General features: G+C 59.1%; 2 protein-coding genes across 2 annotated transcripts in view; both read left to right on the top strand.

Moving 5' to 3' along the window:
- The window catches only part of LOC144734070 (rab GTPase-activating protein 1-like), a 146,717-nt gene that overhangs the window by 89,393 nt on the left and 34,824 nt on the right, over positions 1–22,500 (top strand).
- On the top strand, positions 2,744–4,825 carry LOC144733957 (G-protein coupled receptor 52-like). Its single transcript, XM_078615988.1, is given in 6 exon segments — positions 2,744–3,034; positions 3,036–3,182; positions 3,184–3,351; positions 3,353–3,491; positions 3,494–4,003; positions 4,006–4,825. Coding segments are annotated over 6 exon segments (1,398 nt in total). The 3' UTR covers positions 4,149–4,825.

The raw sequence follows: 22,500 nt of genomic DNA, 5'->3' as shown, positions 1-22,500 counted from the left end.
GTGAGTGGTGGGGTGGGGGGTGTAGGGGGGAGTGGGGGGGTGAGTGGTGGGGTGGGGGGTGTAGGGGGGAGTGGGGGGGGGTGAGTGGTGGGGGTGGGGGGGTGTAGGGGGGAGTGGGGGGGTGAGTGGTGGGGTGGGGGGTGTAGGGGGGAGTGGGGGGGGGTGAGTGGTGGGGTGGGGGGGTGTAGGGGGGAGTGGACGTTGGGTGAGTGGTGGGTGGGGGGGGGGGTGCGTAGATTGGGGGGCTATTGAGGGGGAGGGGGTGGGTGACTGTGGGGGCGGTACGGTGGTGGTGGAGGTGGTGGGAGGGGGGGGGGGGCAGCTCAGTGGGTGTGATGGGTGGTGGGGGTAGAGTCGGGTGAATGAGTGCCAATCACGTTGGCAGGAAAGCAGTTCGATGCCTGATGCTCCATCTCCGCTCCGTGCGCACCCGCGCGTTCGATTCCAGCCACTGCGCACGCACGCTCTCTCTCTCTCGCTCTCTCTCTCTCGCTCTCTCTCTCTCTTGCTCTCTCTCCGCGCTCTCCTCCCCCGCGCTCTCTTGCGCTGCGCAGAGGAGAGCAGTACGCCGGGCCGCGTCTCTGCCGTGCACATTTTCCGCGGGAGCTCTCACCTTAAAACCATCCCCTTTGTCTCTGTCGCGCTGATCGCGCGCGCGACCCGCGTGTACACGATCTCGTGCGCGTGCGCTGTGCGTGGTGCGTGCGTGGTGCGTGGTGCGTGCGTGATTCTCGGTCATCTCCATCCGTCGCGTCCGTCTCCGCTCGGATGCGACGTTCGCCTCGGCGCGCTCTGCCGCCCGCTCGCCTCGCCATCGGCACGGCCTCGGCGAGGGCTGCGGTGCAAGCGAAGCGTCTCCTGCCGCTAAGGCCGCCCGTCCTCGGTCCGGCACGCGGCTCCATCGTCCCGAGGTGCTGATCGCGCGGAAGAATTCGCGTCCCTCCCGCTTCTCCGTCGGAGATCGGCCGAGCTCCCGGCTCCTCCTCCCTCCATTCCCCACCGCCCCTCCCCCACCCCCCACCCCCCCACACCCGCCGCCCCCTACCCCTCCGGTCCCACGGGACTCCGTCGTAACGAAGCGTTGGATGAAATTAATGAAGATCAGCGACGCTGTCGGGCGCTCGCTCGCCCCGCTTCTCACCGTCGCCGCCAACGCTCCGGCGCCGCCGAGTGACGGAGAAATGAATTCCGGCATCGCCAACGACGACGGTGGCGACTGAAAATTAAAACGCGAGAGCACGAAGCGACGGACGAGCCAACGAGCAGGTGAGCGGGCGAGGCGGGCGAGCGGGCGAGCGGTGTGAGCGCCCTTGCACAATATCTGCTGCGCCGAGCGACGATCCGGCGGCCGCCTCCACCGCCGAGATTTTATTTTGACCGCAACGGTTCATTTATTTGGATTTCGACCGTCCGTCCAACTGGTGCTGGCGCGCGCGCGCGGGGAGGAGGAGGAGGAGGAGGGGGAGGAGGAGGAGGAGGCGGAGGGGGTGGTGGTGGTGGGACGATGAGGAGCGGTTTCTGCCTCGCCGCCGGACGCCGTCCCGCCGCTTCAACCCGCGGCGAGGACACGCGATTGAGCGGCGGGGGGCGGAGAGCGAGGGGGGGCCACGCGGGAGACGTGGGTCGCCAAGAAAACGTCGAAGCTCACCGGAGGAGCTCCTGCGTCACGACGCCTTCAACCGTCCGCCGTCGAAGCCGCCGGTTTGCTGCCGATCCCTGCCCCGGGATTGAACCGTCGTCGTCGTCCGTGGCGCGAGCCCACGGGGCCGGAGCAACCTGCACGGAGCAGCGCCGGAGGGAGGAGGACGAGGAGGGGTAGGAGACGGAGGCAGCTGTGGATATTTTTTCCTGATCGCTGATAAATCACTCGCTCCCTGGGTGGGCTCCCTCCTGCGGAGAGCTACCCTGACACCCACAGCACCGTCGTCATCATCACCACTACCACCACGACGACTATTCAAGTGTTTTATTATCATTATTATTATTTAATCAATATTCTTTTTTTCCCCCCACCCTCCATCCTAGCGGAGGAGGGCGGGCGGGCGGGCGAGCAAGCAGGGGGTGGGGGGGGCAGGTGTTCGTTTACGAGTGACGCTCCACCACCACCGCACCCACCCACCGCCGCACCGACGCACCGCGCCGTCTCTCCCATGGCGCTGACCGTGTCCGCCGGCCTGCTCGCTACCGGCGGCGGCGGCAGCGGCGAGCGCATCGCCATGCTCGTGCGCATCACCACGGTGCTGGCGCTGCCCGTGTGGAGCCTCGTCTGGATATTCACATCCAGATCGCCGTGGGGAGCAGAGGCAAGGCCAAGCTCGCCTGAGGAGCGACGCATTCGAGTAGCCGTCACCGCCGCCACCCAGCACCGCCGCCACCACCGCCACCGGCACCAGCACGGCCGCCACCGCCACTGCCACCATCGCGAATTTGGATAAAAATTCTTCTGGGAGACCACGGAACGAATCGTTGCCACGAGACGCGGGTCACCGCACGCGAACGTCGCCGATGAATCACCGCGGCCAGGAGGACGATCGAACGAACAAGAGCATGGCCATCTAATCGCGACGGGCGAGGTGAACAACAAAACAACAACAACCGGATAAGATCAAAACAACAAAACATCCATCGCCAATCGCAAGCGGCGGGGGGGGGGGGGGATGATGTCGCCTCCGTTGTCCGGGCCCCAGCGCCGCGCCAGCCGGGCCTCCTAACGACCCGGCAACGTTCGCCCCGCCCGCCCGCGATGGCGTCGTCCGCGGCGTCGTCCGCGGCGGCTTCGTCCGCGCCGGGCTCCTCCGGCGGCTTCTCCTCCTGGGAGGGCGGCAACGGCAGCTCGCCGTGGGGCGGCGGCGTCTCCGCGTCCGGCTCCGGTGCCAACGGCAGCGGCACCGGCGGCGTCGGCGGCGTGGGCAGCGGCGGCTGGTGGCGTGGGCGGCGGGCGAGCGGCACCCACCAGCCGTGCCCGCTGGGCCTGTCGCAGCGCTACGCGGGAGACGTGTGCGTCCTGGAGGCGGCGGTGCTCACGCTGCTCACCGGCGCTGATCGTCGCCGGCAACCTCACGGTGATCTTCGTGTTCCACTGCGCGCCGCTGCTGCACCACCACACCACCAGCTACTTCATCCGCACGATGGCCTACGCCGACCTGAGCGTGGGCCTCTCCTGCCTGGTGCCCACGCTCTCGCCTGCTCCACTACGGTCCCCCGTGGGGCCTCAGCGAGCGGCTCGCCTGCAAGGCCTTCGGCTACGTGGTGTCGGTGCTCAAGAGCGTGTCGGTGGCCTGCCTGGCCTGCATCAGCCTGGACCGCTACCTGGCGGTGACGCGGCCGCTCTCGTACGGCCGCCTGGTGACGCGCGTGCCGCGTCCGCTGCTCGGTGGCGGCGGTGTGCCTCTACTCGTGCGCCGTCTTCGCGCCGTCGTTCTTCGGCTGGGGCAAGCCGGGCTACCACGGCGACGTGTTCGGCTGGTGCGCCCGTTCCTGGCGGACCAACGCGGCTACACGGCGTTCGTGGTGTGTGCGCTGTACGCGCCCGCCGCCTCCGTCGTGTGCTTCACCTACGCGCGCATCTTCCGCATCTGCCGCCAGCACACGCGGCAGATCCGCGAGCGCCGCGCCCGATTCCCCAACCGCGACGCCGACGCCGGCGGCGGCGACGACGCCGACGGCGACGACGGACGACGCGGGGCGCCGGGGCCGTGCGGCGGGGGGAGCGGCAGGTCAGCGGCGTCGTCGGCGGGCGCGGCGAACTCGGCGCCGGACCGGCGCTACGCCACGGTGCTGTTCCGCATCACCAGCGTGTTCTACGCGCTGTGGCTGCCCTACATCGCCTACCTGCTGCTGGAGAGCGCGCGCCTCGTGGACAGCGCGCCCGTCTCCTTCCTCACCACGTGGCTGGCGATCAGCAACAGCTTCTGCAACTGCCTCGTCTACAGCCTCTCGACCAGCGGATTCCGCCTCGGCCTGCGCCGCCTCTCGGGCGCCGTCTGCGCCGCCTGCGCCGCCAGCGCCGCGCCGCTAGGGGCCCCTCCCTCGCCGGCAGCACGGCCGGCGGGCAGAACGGGGCGCCGTCCGGGCGGGTCGCCGGCACCGGCGCCGGCGAGGGCCTGGGGCTCGGCTTGGGGCTGGGGGGTGACCCGTGCGATATTTGACCGTTCCCCCTCCACCCCCGTCCGTGGCCGCACCGGCGGCATTTGCCTGGCAGAGCGGGCGGTGTGATTCGGCGGGGTGATTCTGGCGGTCTGATTCCGGCGGTGCGATTTTGGTGGCGTGATTCCGACGGTGTATTTCTCGGCGGTGTGATTCTGGTGGTGTGTTTTGTGCGGTGGTTACGATTTCGGTGGTGTGTTTCCAGTGGTGTGATTTCGGCGGTGTGAATCTGGTGGGTGCGACCCCGTGGGATCGTCACCGTTCAGCTGGGAGAGCGTGGGTTTTTGACCCGGGGCCGCTGGTGGGGCGGGTTCCGGCTGGTTGTCTTGGCGTCCCGGATGATGACGACGTCCCTTCCTGTCGCCGATTTAAATGGTGCAGCGAGCATCTGTGCTGTGCGGAAATGCCACCGCCCCCCTTCCTCCCTTCCACCCCCCACCCCCTCGCCAACTCTGGGATTGAACCCAGGAGGTCCGGGCAAGCGGCCACTTCAGCTGAGCAGCAACGCAGTTGGGATTGCGATGGGCCAAGCGTGGTGGTTCAACTCGGGGAGAAAACTTTACGGCAAATTCATCCGCGGTGGCCACTCCGCTCACCGCAGGTCGTCGCCGGCCCCGGTAACCAGAGCCCAGTTTGCGGGAAGGTCCCTACAGCGGCCGAATGACATCTCGTCTCTTCCGAGGAGGAGAGTGGGGGGAGGGAGGGAGGAGCGAGGTTTTGGTTTTGTTACCGAGCGACGGTGCAGCCGTCTTGGCGTTTGTTGAGCATGACGCGAGCTTGGGGGTTCCCAGAATTCCACGGGTGTTGGTGGGGTGCCGGCTGCCCCCGTCCGCCCTCCCCCTCCAATTATCAACGATCGCGGCCTGGATGGATGGATAGATGGAAATTGATGGCTGGCGAAATTGACCGCTGCCGCGGACAAGGAACCCTGGCGGATTTGGAGGGCGATTCGTCGGATGGAACGCGTCGGATGGAAGGCGTCGGATGGAAGGCGTCGGATGGAACTCGTCGGATGGAACGCGTCGGATGGAACGCGTCGGATGGAACGCGTCGGATGGAACGCGTCGGATGGAACGCGACGCGCCGGACCCCCTGGACGGGCGGAGAAGGAGACGACGAAGACGCGGATGAGACGCTGGGGGGAGGGGGTTGTAGCGGGGGGGGGGATGGGTGCGGAACAGCAAACGGTGTCCGTCCGTGCTGAGATTGGTCGTCGTCTTCTCGCCCGGAGAGACAAGGCTGGGCCGCTGCAGTGCAGCACAGGCCGGTCCGCTGAAATCTTCTCGTCCTCTCCCCCGCCATGGGCTGCCGGTAGCGGCGTGCGCTTTGAGTCCCCGAGCGAGGGGTTGGCGGATCGCCCTGAGATGGGCGGACGGAGCGCGAGGAGGTGGATACTTCGGCTTTGCTCGACCGTGGTACCGCGGTCGTTGGCAAAAATGTTCCCCTCACCCCCCCTCACCCCCCCCCCACCCCCCCCCTCACCCCCCCCCCACCCCCCCCCCCACACCCCCCACACCCCCCCACCCCCCCCCCCACCGTGCGTGTCGTTCACGGTCCCGTTGGCGTGGCCGGCGCCGGTTCACGACGTGGGTCGAGAATTATTTTGGCGCCTCAACTCCAACGATTCGGCAGCGCCTCTCTCCGCTACCGCCGCCGTTAACCGCCGTAGTTGACCGCTGCCGTTAACACCCGCAGCAGTCGTTAACCGTTGCCGTTAACTGTCACCGGTAACCCGTCGTCGTTAACGGCCGCCATTAACCGCCATTGTTCACCGTCGTCGTTAACCGCCGCCACTGTTGACGCCGCCGCGTGTCATCGAACAGATGCCGCGTGCTGCTCGTTATCGTTGTTCCGGGGGGAGGGGATTGGGGGCCGATCAAAACTGGCAGATGCGACCCCCACGCCGCCGCTACCCCCCCCCGCCCCGCTGCTTCCCACCACGCGCCCCCCCCCCCCCCCCCAGCCTCCCATCACCGACCGTCAGTCCCCTGCTCCCCGTGCATTGAAAGTGACGTTGGGAATTCAAACCCCCCACCCCCTCCAACCACCACCACCCCCTCCAACCACCCCCACCCCCTCCAACCACCCCCTCCAACCACCCCCTCCAACCACCCCCACCCCCTCCAACCACCACCACCCCCTCCAACCACCCCCACCCCCCTCCAACCACCCCCTCCCAACCACCCCCCTCCAACCACCCCCACCCCCTCCAACCACCACCACCCCCTCCAACCACCCCCACCTCCGCCCCCCCCCCGCCGAATTGAATCGAGACGCTGCGAGTTTGGTGGTCAAATCGCGAGCGAGCGGCTGTGCCTCTCCCCCTCGTCCCGTGCGAAACAAAACGGTGGAAATTCCACATTCCTATGGCGGCGGTCCGGGGTGGTGATGATGGTGGTGGCGGTGGTGGGGATGGCGACGTGGTGTCGAACCCGGGGTCTGGTGCAGGACGACCGCTGTGTTCCAAGAGGCTTCACGATTGCGTTAAAGCGACACGATCACAACAACACCCACAGAGCAGCGGGTTGTGAGATACGTGGGTGGGTGTGTGTGGGTGTGTGTGGGGGTGTGTGGGGGTGTGTGGGGGTGTGTGGGGGTGTGTGGGGGGTGGTGATTCGTCTGTGTGTGTGTGGTCAGTGGTGCATTGGGTGGTTAGAGGGAGAGAGAGAGTGGGTGAGAGGGAGTGGTGAGTGAGTGGTGAGTGGTCATCAGCAGCAGAATTCAGTTGTCATCAATAACAGTGAGCAAACATCATCAGCAGCAGAAATCAGTTATCAGCAACAGTCAGCAAACATCATCATCAGCAGCAGCAATCAGTTATCATCAGCAGCAGTCAGCAAACATCATCAGCAGCAGCAGGAATCAGTTATCATCAGCACCAGTAAGCGAACATCATCAGCAACAGGAATCAGCTATCATCAGCACCCAGTAGCAAACATCATCATCAGCAGCAGGAATCAGCTATCATCAGCAGCAGTCAGCAAACATCATCATCAGCAGCAGGAATCAGTTATCATCAGCACCAGTCAGCAAACATAATCAGCAGCAGCAGGAATCAGTTATCATCAGCACCAGTAAGCGAACATCATCAGCAACAGGAATCAGCTATCATCAGCACCAGTAGCAAACATAATCATCAGCAGCAGGAATCAGTTATCATCAGCACCAGTCAGCAAACATCATCCTCAGCAGCACGAAATCATCTTCGTCGTGATCGTCATCGTTACCCTGAGTGTCAATGAAAAACCACGACCCCCGTTGCGATGGATCGACTGGCTCCCGGCCGTAGGAACGTGGACTTTCCACCCCCCTCATTACGCCCGCTCGAGTAGCAGAGGAGATGCGGGAATAGGACCGCCACTCACACGTTACATCCATTCTCTGTCCACTGCTGGACCGCGGGGGGGGGGGGGGCAACTCGCCCACGCCGCGCGCTGGTTTCAACCAAACTTCACCACCACGCCTAGACCTCTCCCTCCCTCTCTACGTGTCTCTCTCTCTCCTCTCACCGTGTCTCTCTCACCGTGTCTCTCACCGTGTCTCTCACCGTGTCTCTCACCGTGTCTCTCACCGTGTCTCTCACCGTGTCTCTCATCGTGTCCTCTCTCTACGTGTCTCTCTCTCTGTGTGTCTCTCTCTGTGTGTCTCTCTCTGTGTCTCTCTCCGTGTCTCTCACCGTGTCTCTCTCCGTGTCTCTCTCTCTGTCTCTTTCTCTATGTGTTTCTCTCTACGTGTCTCTCTCACCGTGTCTCTCTCTGTGTGTATCCTCTCTCTGTGTCTCTCTCTGTGTGTGTATCTCTCTCTGTGTCTCCCTCTACGTGTCTCTCTCTCTCCGTGACAGCTGCTAGGCTGCTGTCCTCAGTTGGCAGCTGAAGGGCGGGGGACGAGGGGGGGTCGTTGGGGGGGGGGTTTGGGGGGGCTCCGGGGAGGGGGTTTGGGGGGGCTCCGGGGGAGGGGGTATTGGTGGGGGGGGGGGGTAGCCTTGTGGGACCCTCCATCCCTCCGGGGTTAAGCTGTGTACCCCCACCGTATATACAGCATTGACAAAGGTCTCCCGTGCAGCCTTTAACAGGCTGCCGGGCAAGTGCCGTTAAGCGAGCAGCAGCAGCAGCACCTCTGTAGGCCCCGAACGGCACATGACGGGGCGGTGTGACCTGCAACCACGCCGGCCGCCTTTGTATCCCCAGTGTTGACGTTTATTAGGGACTGTACCAAGTGCGCATTTGAGGCTGTGCCGACCGTAGGGGGGAAGGGGGGCCCAGGACCGGTTTAGATCAAGTTCACCGGCGTTCGGTTCGTGTTGGCCGCGAGCGGGAATCGAACTTGGGTGCGCCGGGTTCGTCGTCGCAGCGCGCTAACCGCTGCGCCACCGCTCCCCGCGCACGCGGCTTTGCCCTGTTTGTGGGTTCGTGTCGAGGTTGGGCAGGTGAGCCAGTGGATGAGCTTTCAGGACCAGCAAATAAACTCAGATAGACACCCATTCACTCACGCAGAGACACACATTCACTCACGCAGAGACCACACATTCACTTGCGCAGAGACACACATTCGCTCACGCATAGACACCCATTCACTCACGCAGAGACACACATTCATTCACGCATAGACACATATTAACTCACGCAGAGACACCCATTCACTCACGCAGAGACACCCATTCACTCACGCAGAGACCCATAGACCCACACAGAGACCCATACACTCACACAGAACCCATAGACACACACAGAGACCCATAGACTCACACAGAGACCCGTAGACTCGCACAGAGACCCATAGACTCGCACAGAGACCCATAGACTCACACAGAGACACATAGACTCACGCAGAGACCCATAGACTCACACAGAGACCCATAGACTCGCACAGACACCCATAGACTCGCACAGAAACCCATAGACTCACACAGAGACCCATAGACTCACACTTTATACACCACACAAGCCTGCACAAAGAACACAGACAAAGGGTCCCCCGGGACAGCCGACATCGGCTGTTGGGTCAAGTGCTACAAACGAGCACTTACGATTACACACATATACAGATCCACAGCAAAGACAAAGATCCCCCATATAGCCTTAAACAGACTGCTGGGGCAAGTGCTCATGAGCCGGCGCCAGCACGCACGATGCTTGACCGCCTTTGTCTCCCCGGCGGCGATGTTTACTACACACCGCAACCAAGAATCCGCTACCCCACTACAAAGTGCATTACACGCGTTTCTACTGCCCTGTTGACTGTATGTATGTATATATATAAACCCACAACAAAGACAAAGATCCCCCGTATAGCCTTAACAGACTGTAGGGGGCAAGTGCTGTTAGCGAGCACCTATGAAGGCCGGAACGGTACACGAGGGGATGGGTGGCCAGCACCACGCCCGACCGCCTTTGTCTCCCTAGTGGCGATGTTTACTACACACCGCACCAGGTACTTATTTGAGGCTGAGTCGACCTAGGAGAGGCCCAGGACCGGTTCAGATAATCGTCACTGGTGTTGGCCGTGAGCGGGAATCGCTAACCGCTACACCACCGCTCCCCACAACACACACACAGACACACTGACAGACACACACACAGATACACACACATTGAAACGCATTGACACACACAGACACACACACACTGACACAGACACATAGACACACACACAGACACAGACACACAGATACACACAGACACACACACACTGACACACACACACAGACACACACACAGATACACACAGACACACACACACTGACACAAACACACAGATACACACACACAGACACACACACAGACACACACACACAGATACACACAGATACACACAGACACACACACACACACCGCGTGTCGTCTGCACTTCTCCCAGTGATGGACACGCGGCTCAGTGTTTGAGCTCCTCCCTGGGCAAGTGGCTCTGCCCACCGTGCCCACGGGTCACGCGCGCGCGCGCGCTCGGAAGGGCTGTGACTTTCTCTCTCCCAGTATTCTCTCGGACACTCATCTCATCTCTCCTCCTCCTCCACCGTCTCTCTCTCCTCTCCGCCTCCCCCACTCCTGCTCTCTCCGTCTCTCGTTGCTCGAACTCGTCCGTCCGTTCGTTTGTGTTTTTTTTATGGTGATGGTGATGGTGGAATAGGCAGCTCGACTTTCACATTTTCGGAGCCTTTTACAAGCCCCTCCGCTTAGGGACCCATCCCCCCCTCCCCCACGCTCGATCGAGTTGCCCTGGAGAGAGCTTTTATTCTGGTGACACCGTTCGTTCCTCCGTTCGTTCATCCGAGCGATTTGGATGCGCCGCTCGACCCGCCTTCTGGACGATGTCCTCCGCGCGTCGTTCGACAAATCTCGGCGTTGTTCATTCATTTTGTTCGTCCTCGCCACGCCGCGCTGATTCTGCGTGAGAGGTCGCCGTCAAAGACCCCACCCCCCCCGTGAGTGACAGCCCCCCGTGAACCGACCTCGCACAACAACAACAACAGCAGCAGCAGCTACAGCAGCCGCGTGCCCACACTCGGTGACGGTGGCCGTCTCGTGAAGTGTCGAAGGCGCTCGCTGCAGACGGGGAGGTGGTCACGGGACAGACCCGGGTGCTATGCGGGTTGACTGCTTGGCCAGGCGAGGTGCAGGTCACGGGACAGACCCGGGTGACAGCGGCTGACCGATTTAGATGCCTGGCAGATGCACCACCTGTACACACACCCCCATACTGTGCCAACTCGCTGCGTTTTATCGGCCCCAGCGCTACGCTCGTTGTTGTGAGCGTCGCTCCTCCGCCCTCTGCTTTTGTTGAAGGAGCGAGTGCCTCCAACTGCCCAGCAGCAGCAGCGTCCTTCACGAGCCTCCTCCTCCTCGACAGAGGCCCGATCTTGACACCGCCGGTACCGCTCATCGGCGAGTCCGAACACAACAACAAACAAACAGACGTCACCACGGAGCTTTGCGCCAGGCTAGGTGCACACTGAGGCCACACACACACAGACACACACACACAGACACACATACACACAGACAGACACACCACACAGACATACACACAGACACTCACTCGCGTGACACGGCACTTAGCACACACGTGGGGCCTTAGCTGACGTTGGGATCCGCGCTCTTGGCGAGACCAAAACCGCGGTGCGTGTGTCCGCGTGCATGCGCGTGCCTGCATGCGTGTGTGTGTGCGTGTGTGCGCGTGCGTGCGTGTGTGTGCGTGTGTGCGTGTGTGTGCGTGCGTGTGTGTGCGTGCCGCGTGTGCGGGAGACGCGGTTAGATGTGCCTGGTGCGGGGATGTCGCTTGAAAGATCCGGAACGGTTTGGCTGCAACTTCATCACCGAATTCTCTCTCGCGGTCTGTCTCTCGTTCTTGTCACCCGGCATCGTCACCCGGCATCGTCACCCGGCGTTGTCACTCGGCGTCGTCGTTTGACCCCCCCCCCCCAACACCACTCCCGTCTCGCCACATCATCTTGACATCGCCAGTTTTGTAAATTGAGGAGGTGGTTGGTGGGGGGTAGGTGGGAGGTGGGGGTAGGTGGGGGGGGGGCGATTGGGGGTCGGCGCGCGCCACCCCAACCCCCCAATGCGCCAGGAAAACACGGAAGAGTGGAGTCGACGTTTGACAGATCGGGATCGCAATCCGTGTCCGTGTGACGCGTGGGCGTACGGGGTGATGTGGGGGGGAGTTGGAAAAAATGTCGACGCTGAGATAGAGTAGCAATCGTCGAGCCGTGGGGCAGCGGTTGGCACAGACACAGAGACACACACACACAGACACACACACAGAGACACACACACACAGAGACACACACACAGACACACACACAGAGACACACACACAGAGAGAGACACACACAGACACACACACAGAGAGACACACACAGAGACACACACACAGAGGAGACACACACAGAGACACACACACACAGAGACACACACACAGACACACACAGAGAGACACACACAGAGACACACACACAGACACACACACAGAGAGACACACACACAGACACACACACAGAGAGACACACACAGAGACACACACACAGAGAGACACACACACAGACACACACAGAGACACACACAGAGACACACACACACACACAGAGGACACACACACACAGAGACACACACACACACAGAGACACACACAGAGACACACACACAGAGAGACACACACACACACACAGAGACACACACAGAGAGACACACACACACAGAGACACACACACACAGAGACACACACAGAGACACACACAGAGACACACACACAGACACACACACAGAGACACACACAGACACACACACACAGAGACACACACACAGACACACACACACAGACACACACACAGAGACACACACACAGACACACACACACAGAGACACACACACAGACACACACACAGACACACACACAGAGACACACACACACAGAGACACACACACACAGAGACACACACACACAGAGACACACACACACAGAGACACACACAGAGACACACACACAGACACACACACAGAGACACACACAGACACACACACAGACACACACACACAGAGACACACACACAGACGCACACACAGACACACACACAGAGACACACACACACAGAGACACACACACAGAAACACACAGACACACACACAGACACACACAGACACACGCACAGAGACAACAACAACAACCGCCATTCGCCACTAAGTGGCGGTGACGTCACCACGACGCTTGTGCCAGGCCATGTGCACCTTGAGGCCACGTGAAGTGTCGAATGCCCGCTGGCAGGAGATCACGGGGCAGACCCAGGTGCTACGGGTCGACTGACTGAGATGACCGAGATGACTGGCTGATGCACCACCTGTGCCCCCTACTGTGCCAACTTGCTGTGCTTTAGCCACCCGGCGCTCCGCTCGTTGTTGTGAGCGGCGCTCCTCCGCCCTCCGTTGTTGTTGGAGGGCGACTGCCTCCAACTGCCCAGTAGCGTCCGTCACGAGCCTCCTCCACAGAGGCCGATCTTGACACTGTTGGTACCAGTCATAGGCCAGTCCAGTCAGCTCCACATCACTCCATCTCTTCTGTAGCCCGTGCCGCGCCCGTTAGCCCCCTCGATCCGGCCGAACAAACGCTGTTTGGGCATGCGGTGATTGGGCATGCGGGCTACATGACCCAGCCAACGCAGCCTTCCCTGCCGGAGGAGCTCACCGATGGGACTGTGTCCAGATCTTTCAAGGATTTGTGAGCTCCTCACACAATTCAGCTTGGTTTAAACCCAGGATGGATCGTAGGCAGGCCAGCCTAAATGTTTCTAACCGGCGAAGATGTTCCATTAGGGGGATCCACACACACACAGACACACAGAGACACACACACAGAGACACACACAGACACAGAGACACACACAGAGACAGAGACGCAGACACAGAGACACACACACAGATGCACACAGACACACACACACAGACACACACAGACACACACACACAGACACACACAGACACACACACAGACACAGAGACACACACACACAGAGACAGACAGAGACACACACACACAGACACACAGAGACACAGACAGAGACACACACACACAGAGACACACACACACAGAGACATACAGAGACAGAGACACACACACACAGACACACAGAGACACACACACAGAGACACACACCCTGCGATAACTCTCCTTCCTCCGTGCCAGCCGGGAATGCCAACGGATGGAGGGAGGGAGGAGAAGGGAGGGCGATGTCGACTGGACATCTGCGAAGAAGAGCTTTACAGCTCATCGGATTCCTCCTGTGAAAATGAAGATCGTGATTGTCCCCACCGAGGGGCGAGATCCCCCGCGACTCGCATGGCCACGGGGGGGGGGGGGGGGGGGGCAGGAGAGCCTCACCGAGTCTCAAGACTCTTTTTTCAGGAGGGTCCTGCCAAGGCGCCACGGTGGCTAGGAGATGTTGACTCCGTCGCCTGGTCTACGGGAGGTCGTGGGTTCGATCCCGACCCTGACGCCTGCTGCTGTATATTTGGAGTTTGCGTGTCTCTCTCTCTCTCATCATTCATCATCACGGTGGCTAGGAGATGTTAACTACCTCGCCTGGTATACAGGAGGTCGTGGATTTGATCCCGACCCTGACGCCTGCTGCTGTACATTTGGAGTTTGCGGTTTCTCTCTCCCCGTGGTCGCGTGGATTTGTTTCCCGGGTCCTCCCCGTGTTTTCGCTCCACATTCAGAATGAACGTCACGCGTTCAGAGTATTTGGCCGCGATGAATTTGCACGCGACGGTGGTCATCCCACCTTGTTGAGCTATCGTGTGTGAGGGCCCAGCCTCGCTTCTGAAATAATAGCCACGTAGCTTTCTCAGCGGGGCCTTACCTGCTGAAATTAAACATAATCTTTACATTTGAGCGTAAGTGTTCCGAGTAGGCTGACGACTCGTAAAGGTTCTGGTTTATCTTCTTGGTTCTTTCGGTAATGTCACGTAGAAGGGAAATAATAAAGTAATAAAAATAAAACATAATAAAATACAATTCTCGCGACGTTTCGCCCACAACGCAAGCAGCCGTCCTTATTCAGACGCTGTCTTTCCGACAGACCTGTTCTTCACCTGAGGACGGCTGCTTGCGTTGTGGCCGAAACGTCGTGAGAATTGTATTTCATTATGTTTTATTTTCATTATTTTATTATTTCCCTTCTACGTGACTTTACCGAAAGAACCAAGAAGATGAATCCCTGCAGTCACGAAAGCTTTTGGGTTAGCTCGTGTAAGTATGAATGTGTCGAAACCTCCACCACCCGACACAGCCAATCGGTAAGGGATTTGTCACGTGATCAAAACGCCAAATAGTTACTACTTCAGCCCACCCAGTGTGTTGGAGAGTGAATCCACAACATTTACAATCTGAGTAGTACGACGTTTCGCGGGTAACGACATCCAGCATCATCGGGCGATTTGCAAATTCGAGTTTTGCCAAATTTTTTGGTGTGAGCGTCAAATCACTTCGCAGACGGTCAAGACGTTTCAGACGCGTGGCGCACACATCAACAAGATGTTCGCCGTCGGTCGATTAGTTAAGTGTGATTAGCTCCCACCTCAACGTGCAGGATAGAGTGGGGGGAGGAGTGGGAGGCGGCTCTATGGCTCCCTGTAGTGGAGGTGGAGGAGGCCCTTTTCTGCCAGCAGTGGCATGAGCAGGAAATTGCAGGTGCTGCGCGCCTCTAACCCTCGCCCACAGAGGCGCGGTGTCGATGCGGTACGCGAGCCCCATCTCACCACCTCACCACCTCACCACCTCACCACCTCACCACCTCACCATCTCACCATCTCACCATCTCACCATCTTACCATCTTACCATCTCACCATCTCACCACCTCACTACCTCACCATCTTACCATCTCACCATCTCACCACCTCACTACCTCACCATCTCACCATCTCACCACCTCACCACCTCACCACCTCACCATCTCACCACCTCACCATCTTACCATCTCACCATCTCACCACCTCACTACCTCACCATCTTACCATCTCACCATCTCACCATCTCACCACCTCACCATCTCACCATCTCACCATCTCACCACCTCACCACCTCACCATCTCACCACCTCACCACCTCACCATCTCACCACCTCACCACCTCACCACCTCACCATCTCACCATCTCACCACCTCACCATCTCACCACCTCACCACCTCACCACCTCACCACCTCACCATCTCACCACCTCACCACCTCACCACCTCACCACCTCACCACCTCACCATCTCACCACCTCACCACCTCACCATCTCACCACCTCACCACCTCACCATCTCACCACCTCACCACCTCACCATCTCACCATCTCACCACCTCACCACCTCACCACCTCACCATCTCACCACCTCACCACCTCACCACCTCACCATCTCACCACCTCACCACCTCACCACCTCACCATCTCACCACCTCACCATCTCACCACCTCACCACCTCACCACCTCACCACCTCACCACCTCACCACCTCACCACCTCACCACCTCACCACCTCACCATCTCACCACCTCACCACCTCACCATCTCACCACCTCACCATCGCCGCCACGCCGCCAGAGTCAGCCCTCTCCACCCCTCTCCATCCGTCGCACCAATCGACTCGTCCGTCGCTCTCCGTCCGTCCACCCGCCCGTCCTGTCGATCTATCGTCCGTAGCATCGCTCCGCCCCATCCGCACATGGGTCGGGTTCGTCAGCATGTCCGTCGCTCTCGCTGCCCCCTTCTGTCGATCCAACATTCGTGTCGCGCGTGTCAATCCACCTGCCCCTTCATCCGACCTTCCTCCCGTCCGGTAGATTCGTTTATCCGCTCCTGTCTGCGGGTAACACACGGGGTGGTGTGGAGGGGGTGGGGGGGGGGGCACACACGTGTACACAAAGATAAAGTATTTAACCGATTGGTTTTTGGGGGGGCAAGTGCCGGGGCGGTGCACGAGATAGGGGCGGGTGGCCACGGCACCGCGCACGGTGCTGATGTTTACACACCGCACCGGGTACTCATTTGAGGCTGGGTCGACCTAGGGGAGGCCCAGGACCGGTTCAGATAATCGTCACTGGGTGTTGGCCGTGAGCGGGAATCGAACCCGGGTCCGTCGCTGGGTTTTATAGCGCAGCGTAGTGCTAACCGCTGCACCACCGCTCCCCACTCATTTGAGGCGACTGACACACGTAGATGTACACACACACACACGTAGATGTACATACACACACAGATGAACACACACAAATGTGTACACACACACGTGTACACACACACGTAGATGTACACACACACACACGTGTACATACACACATGTGTACACACACACACGTAGATGCACACACACGCGTGTACACACTCACAATATTTGATCTCTCACAATATCCTCGGCGGCGCGGCGCGTGCTTACTGTCTCTCTACATATAGACGCGTATATTTAAGTCCTGTATATAGAATCACAATTATATATACATACACACACACACAGTGGGGGAGGGGGGCGGGGGGCGATGTGTGTGTATCTGTATTATGGCGAGCTCTGCGCGTCGCACTATTTTTACGTAAAACACAAATCCTGAATGTGCACTCCAAGCTTCTCAAGGGCTGTTACGTGCGTCCGCGCTGGTACGCGCACGTGTGCGTGAACGGTGCGTACGTGAACGTGCGTAAGTGAACGTGCGTACGTGAACGTGCGTACGTGAACGTGCGTAAGTGAACGTGCGTACGTGAACGTGCGTTCGTGAACGTGCGTGTCTGTACGTGAACGTGCGCACGTGAACGTGCGTACGTGAACGTGCGTGCGTGAACGTGCGTGTCTGAACGTGCGTAAGTGAACGTGCGTGCGTGAACGTGCATACGTGAACATCCGTACGTGAACGTGCGTACGTGAACGTGCGTGCGTGAACGTGCGTGCGTGAACGTGCGTGCGTGAACGTGCGTGTTTGTACGTGCGTAAGTGAACGTGCGTGCGTGAACGTGCATACGTGAACATCCGTACGTGAACGTGCGTGTCTGAACGTGCGTAAGTGAACGTGCGTGCGTGAACGTGCATACGTGAACATCCGTACGTGAACGTGCGTGCGTGAACGTGCGTGCGTGAACGTGCGTGCGTGAACGTGCGTGTCTGTACGTGCGTAAGTGAACGTGCGTGCGTGGAACGTGCATACGTGAACATCCGTACGTGAACGTGCGTGTCTGAACGTGCGTAAGTGAACGTGCGTACGTGAACGTGCATACGTGAACATCCGTACGTGAACGTGCGTACGTGTCTACGCACTGGTTACGCGCCTGTGTGCGTGAACGGTGCGTGGGTACGTTGTCTGAACGTATGTGAACGTGCGTGAACGTGCGTGCGTTGCGTGCGTCAGAGCATCTGTTGCATCTTTCACCGCGAGCCCAACCATCGGCATCGTGGGGGGGGGGGCTGGGGGTGAGGGGGTGGGGGTGACCGGACAGTGTTGTGGGTAGGGGAGCTAGGGGGAGAGGGGGGGGTCAATGCACCCCACGGATAAAGTTGTTGATGTTGTTGATGTTGTTGATGTTGTTGATGCCAGGCGCGAGATCTTCAACGGACCTCGTTTTTTGCAAGCGTGACCTGGGGGTTGGGGGGCTGGGGGGTGGTGGATTGGGGGGGGGGGGGGCTTTGGTCACTCGATCTGCTGCCAGTCGTGTCCAGGGGGGCCCCGTTGTTGTAGTATCATCGCGATGGAGTAATTTCGCGGTGTCGTTTCCCGACGTTCGATGACAACGCCACGAATAAATGATTATTCTCGCATCGATGCACAACTTTTTAGCGGCTGTCGTGATGTGCGGGAGGTGGGGGCGTGGGGCGGGGGGAGGGGCGGGGGCGGGTTCGGTGACGTCACAGTGTTGTCAGCCAATGTTAAGCGACAGAAATCCGCTCAGAAATATTTCTCTACAGCTCGTCGAGGAGGCCGTTGTTGGAGACAAGGGGGGGGGGGGGGTGGGGCAGCTTTCGTTTCTAAACCGTGTTGAGTTTTGAGTGTTTACCGTGATGGCGCTTTTGAGTGGCAAGATTTGTGCCGGAGAGGTGCCGGGTATATAAATAAATAAAGCATATATTTGACTCGACTACAATTCTCGATTGTCCTCGCAGGTGGTGACGACTCAACGGTGATGCCCAACCACCCGTTCAGCTCTTATGACGGGGGGTTTGGGGGGGGGTAGTGGTCTGGACAAGGCTGAGAGCAGCCGCTGTTGGTAGCGTCGCTTTGATGGAGGACGGGTGCTCGCGGGAGCGGATATCGAAGAGCCACTGCTGAGACCCCGTTTTTTTTTCTCTCTTTCTCTCGCTTTTTTTTTTTACGATCAGAGGAAACAAGAAGATGCTCGGTGTAGTCGGCACTTTGCTTCGTTCATCATTTAGTTTTTTCTCAATGCTTTGCTTTATGTGCCCCCCCCCCCGCCCCCTTTTTAATGAAAGATTTCTCGCTCTCCTCCTTACCCCTTCCCACTTTTTTTCTCGCTCAAAGTGACCCTCTTGGATCCACGCACAGCAATGGGGAGGCGATTCCCCCTCCCCCCACCCCCACCAGTCCATCGGAGTCAACAGAGGAGCGTCCCCACGGCGATTTTGTTCGGCACTTTTGAGTTCGCACTTCCCTATTAAGCCGGCACGCTCTTCTCTCTACCCCCGCCCGCCCCCCCCCCCCATACGCACCGCCCGCTACCGTGAGCCGACACGGTAGCGCCAGCACATTGCCGGTATTCGGTTTGTAGAGAGGATAGGAGGGTGGGAGAGAGGGTGGGAGAGGGTGGGAGAGGGGTGGGAGAGAGGGTGGTTAGAGAGGGTGGTTAGAGAGAATGGGAGAGGGTGGGAAAGAGGTTGGAGAGAGGTGGGAAAGAGGTGGGAAAGAGGTGGGAGAGAGGGGTGGTTAGAGAGAATGGGAGAGGGTGGGAAAGAGGTGGGAGAGAGGGTGGTTAGAGAATGGGGAGAGGGTGGGAAAGAGGTGGGAGAGAGGGTGGTTAGAGAGAATGGGAGAGGGTGGGAAAGAGGTGGGAGAGAGGGTGGTTAGAGAGAATGGGAAAATAGGAGAGGGTGGTAGAGATTATGGGAGATAAAATTAGAGATTTTGCGAGATAAAATGAGAGAGAGGATGGAAGAGAGGGTATGAGCGATGGGAGAGATGGCATAAAGGGAAGCATGATGATGGGAAAGATGGGAGACAGGGTGGGAGGAGATGATGGGAGATACAAATTGGAGAAAGGGTTGGAGAGAGATGATGGAGAGGGTTGAAAGAAGGAGGGAGCAAATTTCTGGCAAAGTACCAATGGGTTCAGGACCACATGCCATCAATCGGTAGGTCGCGTGTGTCGGAGTCACACGAAGGCGCTTCCTGCCTCTTCCCAGCGTGGAAAGAAGAGGCCAAGGTACCCCCGGATTGGCCCCTAAGAGGGTTTCCTCGTGTCGCGACTCTTCTGCAAGCAGTGACGAGGGTGGGCACTTGCAGGGCCGCGCCTTCACCTTCTGTACCTTGGTTGCGAGTGACTTCGGCCGGCGAACGACGGGGTGGCTTGCGGCGAGGAGGAGGCTGTTATCGACGATGAGTGCTCAGTGAGTCAGGCTCGAGAACAGCCAACAGAGAGGTGGAGCCACCATGGTTGATCCTCCTTCTGATCCTCCACCACCACCTCTTCCTCCACCACCACCACCAGCTTCCTCCACCTCCTCCTCCTCTTCCTCCTCCTCCACCACCACCATCACCTATTCCTCCACCACCACCACCTTCTCCTCCTCCACCACCACCACCTTCTCCTCCACCACCACCACCACCACCTCTTCCTCCACCACCACCACCACCTTCTCCTCCACCACCACCACCACCTTCTCCTCCTCCACCACCACCACCTTCTCCTCCACCACCACCACCACCTTCTCCTCCACCACCACCACCACCACCACCTCCTCCCCCACCACCACCACCTTCTCCTCCACCACCACCACCACCACCTCTTCCTCCACACCACTACCTCCTCCTCCTCTTCCTCCACCACCACCACCACCTCCTCCTTCGCTCCTTGCGCGCTCGAGACCCACGTGTTCACAGCGAGGGCCACACGGGGACAATCGCTCACCCTCTCTCCCTCCCTCTCTCACCCTCTCTCATTCCCTCTCTCCCTCCCTCTCTCACCCTCTCTCATTCCCTCTCTCCCTCCCTCTCTCACCCTCTCTCATTCCCTCTCTCCCTCCCTCTCTCACCCTCTCTCATTCCCTCTCTCCCTCCCTCTCTCACCCTCTCTCATTCCCTCTCTCCCTCCCTCTCTCACCCTCTCTCATTCCCTCTCTCCCTCCCTCTCTCACCCTCTCTCATTCCCTCTCTCCCTCCCTCTCTCACCCTCTTTCTCCTCCCTCTCTCACCCTCTCTCATTCCCTCTCGCCCTCACTCTCCCTCTTTTTTTATTTTTTTTCACGATCAGAGGAAACAAGAAGATGCTCGTTGTAGTCGGCACTTTGCTTCGTTCATCATTTCGGTTTTTTTTTCAATGCTTCGCTTTATGTGCCCCCCCCCTTTTTAAATTAAAGATGTTTACGCTCTGCTCTCCTCCTTCTCTCTCTTCTATTTTTTTTACCTCCCTCCCTCTCACCCTCTCACCCTCCCTCTCACCCTCTCTCCTTCACACCGCCCCCCCCTCTCTTCCTATCTCTCTCTCTAGACCAGGCAGGAATGGCGGCTTCATTACCTCTCGCGCTCCCTCCGTCGCAGCCCGCCCATTGTTCCTCGCGATTGATTATCGACCGATTCCGTTGTTGTTCACCGAGGCTTTGTGCTGGGGGGTTAGAGGGGGGGGGGGTGGTGGATTTATTTGTGTGGCTCGATCGCTGGGGCCAGCCGAGAGAGATTCGCTCTCTGAGATTCACTCCCCCCCCCATTCCTCTTTGTCCTGGCGATCGCGAATGGAGATGAGTTAATCTTTCCTGCGGCTCCCTCTCCCTGATCGATCAATCTCTCTCTCTCCCCCCTCCCCTCCACCATCGCTCACTTGCTCCCCTCCCCTCTCCAAATCTCTCCCTCCCATCATCCCATCTCGCTGTCTGCCATCTCTCTCCGATTTGTTTCATTTCTCTCCCGTCATCCTCCAATCTCTCTCCCATCCTCCAATCTCTCTCCCATCATCCCATCATCCCATCTCTCTCCCATCATCCATCCTCCAATCTCTCTCCCATCATCCCATCATCCCATCTCTCTCCATCATCCCATCATCCCATCTCTCTCCCATCCTCCAATCTCTCTCCCATCATCCCATCATCCCATCTCTCTCCCATCATTACATCTCTCTCCCATCATCCCATCCTCCAATCTCTCTCCCATCATCACATCTCTCTCCCATCCTCCAATCTCTCTCCCATCATTCCATCTCTCTCCCATCATCCCATCATCCCATCTCTCTCCCATCCTCCAATCTCTCTCCCATTATTACATCTCTCTCCCATCATCCCATCATCCCATCTCTCTCCCATCATCCCATCTCTCTCCCATCATCCCATCTCTCCCATCATCCCATCTCTCTCCCCATCATTACATCTCTCTCCCATCCTCCAATCTCTCTCCCATCATTAAATCTCTCTCCCATCATCCCATCATCCAATCTCTCTCCCATCATTACATCTCTCTCCCATCCTCCAATCTCTCTCCCATCATCCCATCTCTCCCATCTCTATCCCAGCTCTCTGCCATCATCCTCATCCTTACGTTTGTCCCCCTCTCTCTCCCATCCTCCCCCACATCTCTCCACCACCCTCCCATCTCTCTCCCATCTTTCTCCCATCCCCCCCCCCCTCGCTCTTGCAAAGCCCACGAGCCCCCCCCCACCTCCTCTCACTCCACTGCTGGAT

This window comes from Lampetra planeri, chromosome 49, assembly GCF_965212315.1.
Source record: "Lampetra planeri chromosome 49, kcLamPlan1.2.h2, whole genome shotgun sequence".
Lineage (NCBI taxonomy): Eukaryota > Metazoa > Chordata > Hyperoartia > Petromyzontiformes > Petromyzontidae > Lampetra > Lampetra planeri.
This window is presented reverse-complemented; position numbering and strand designations above follow the sequence as displayed.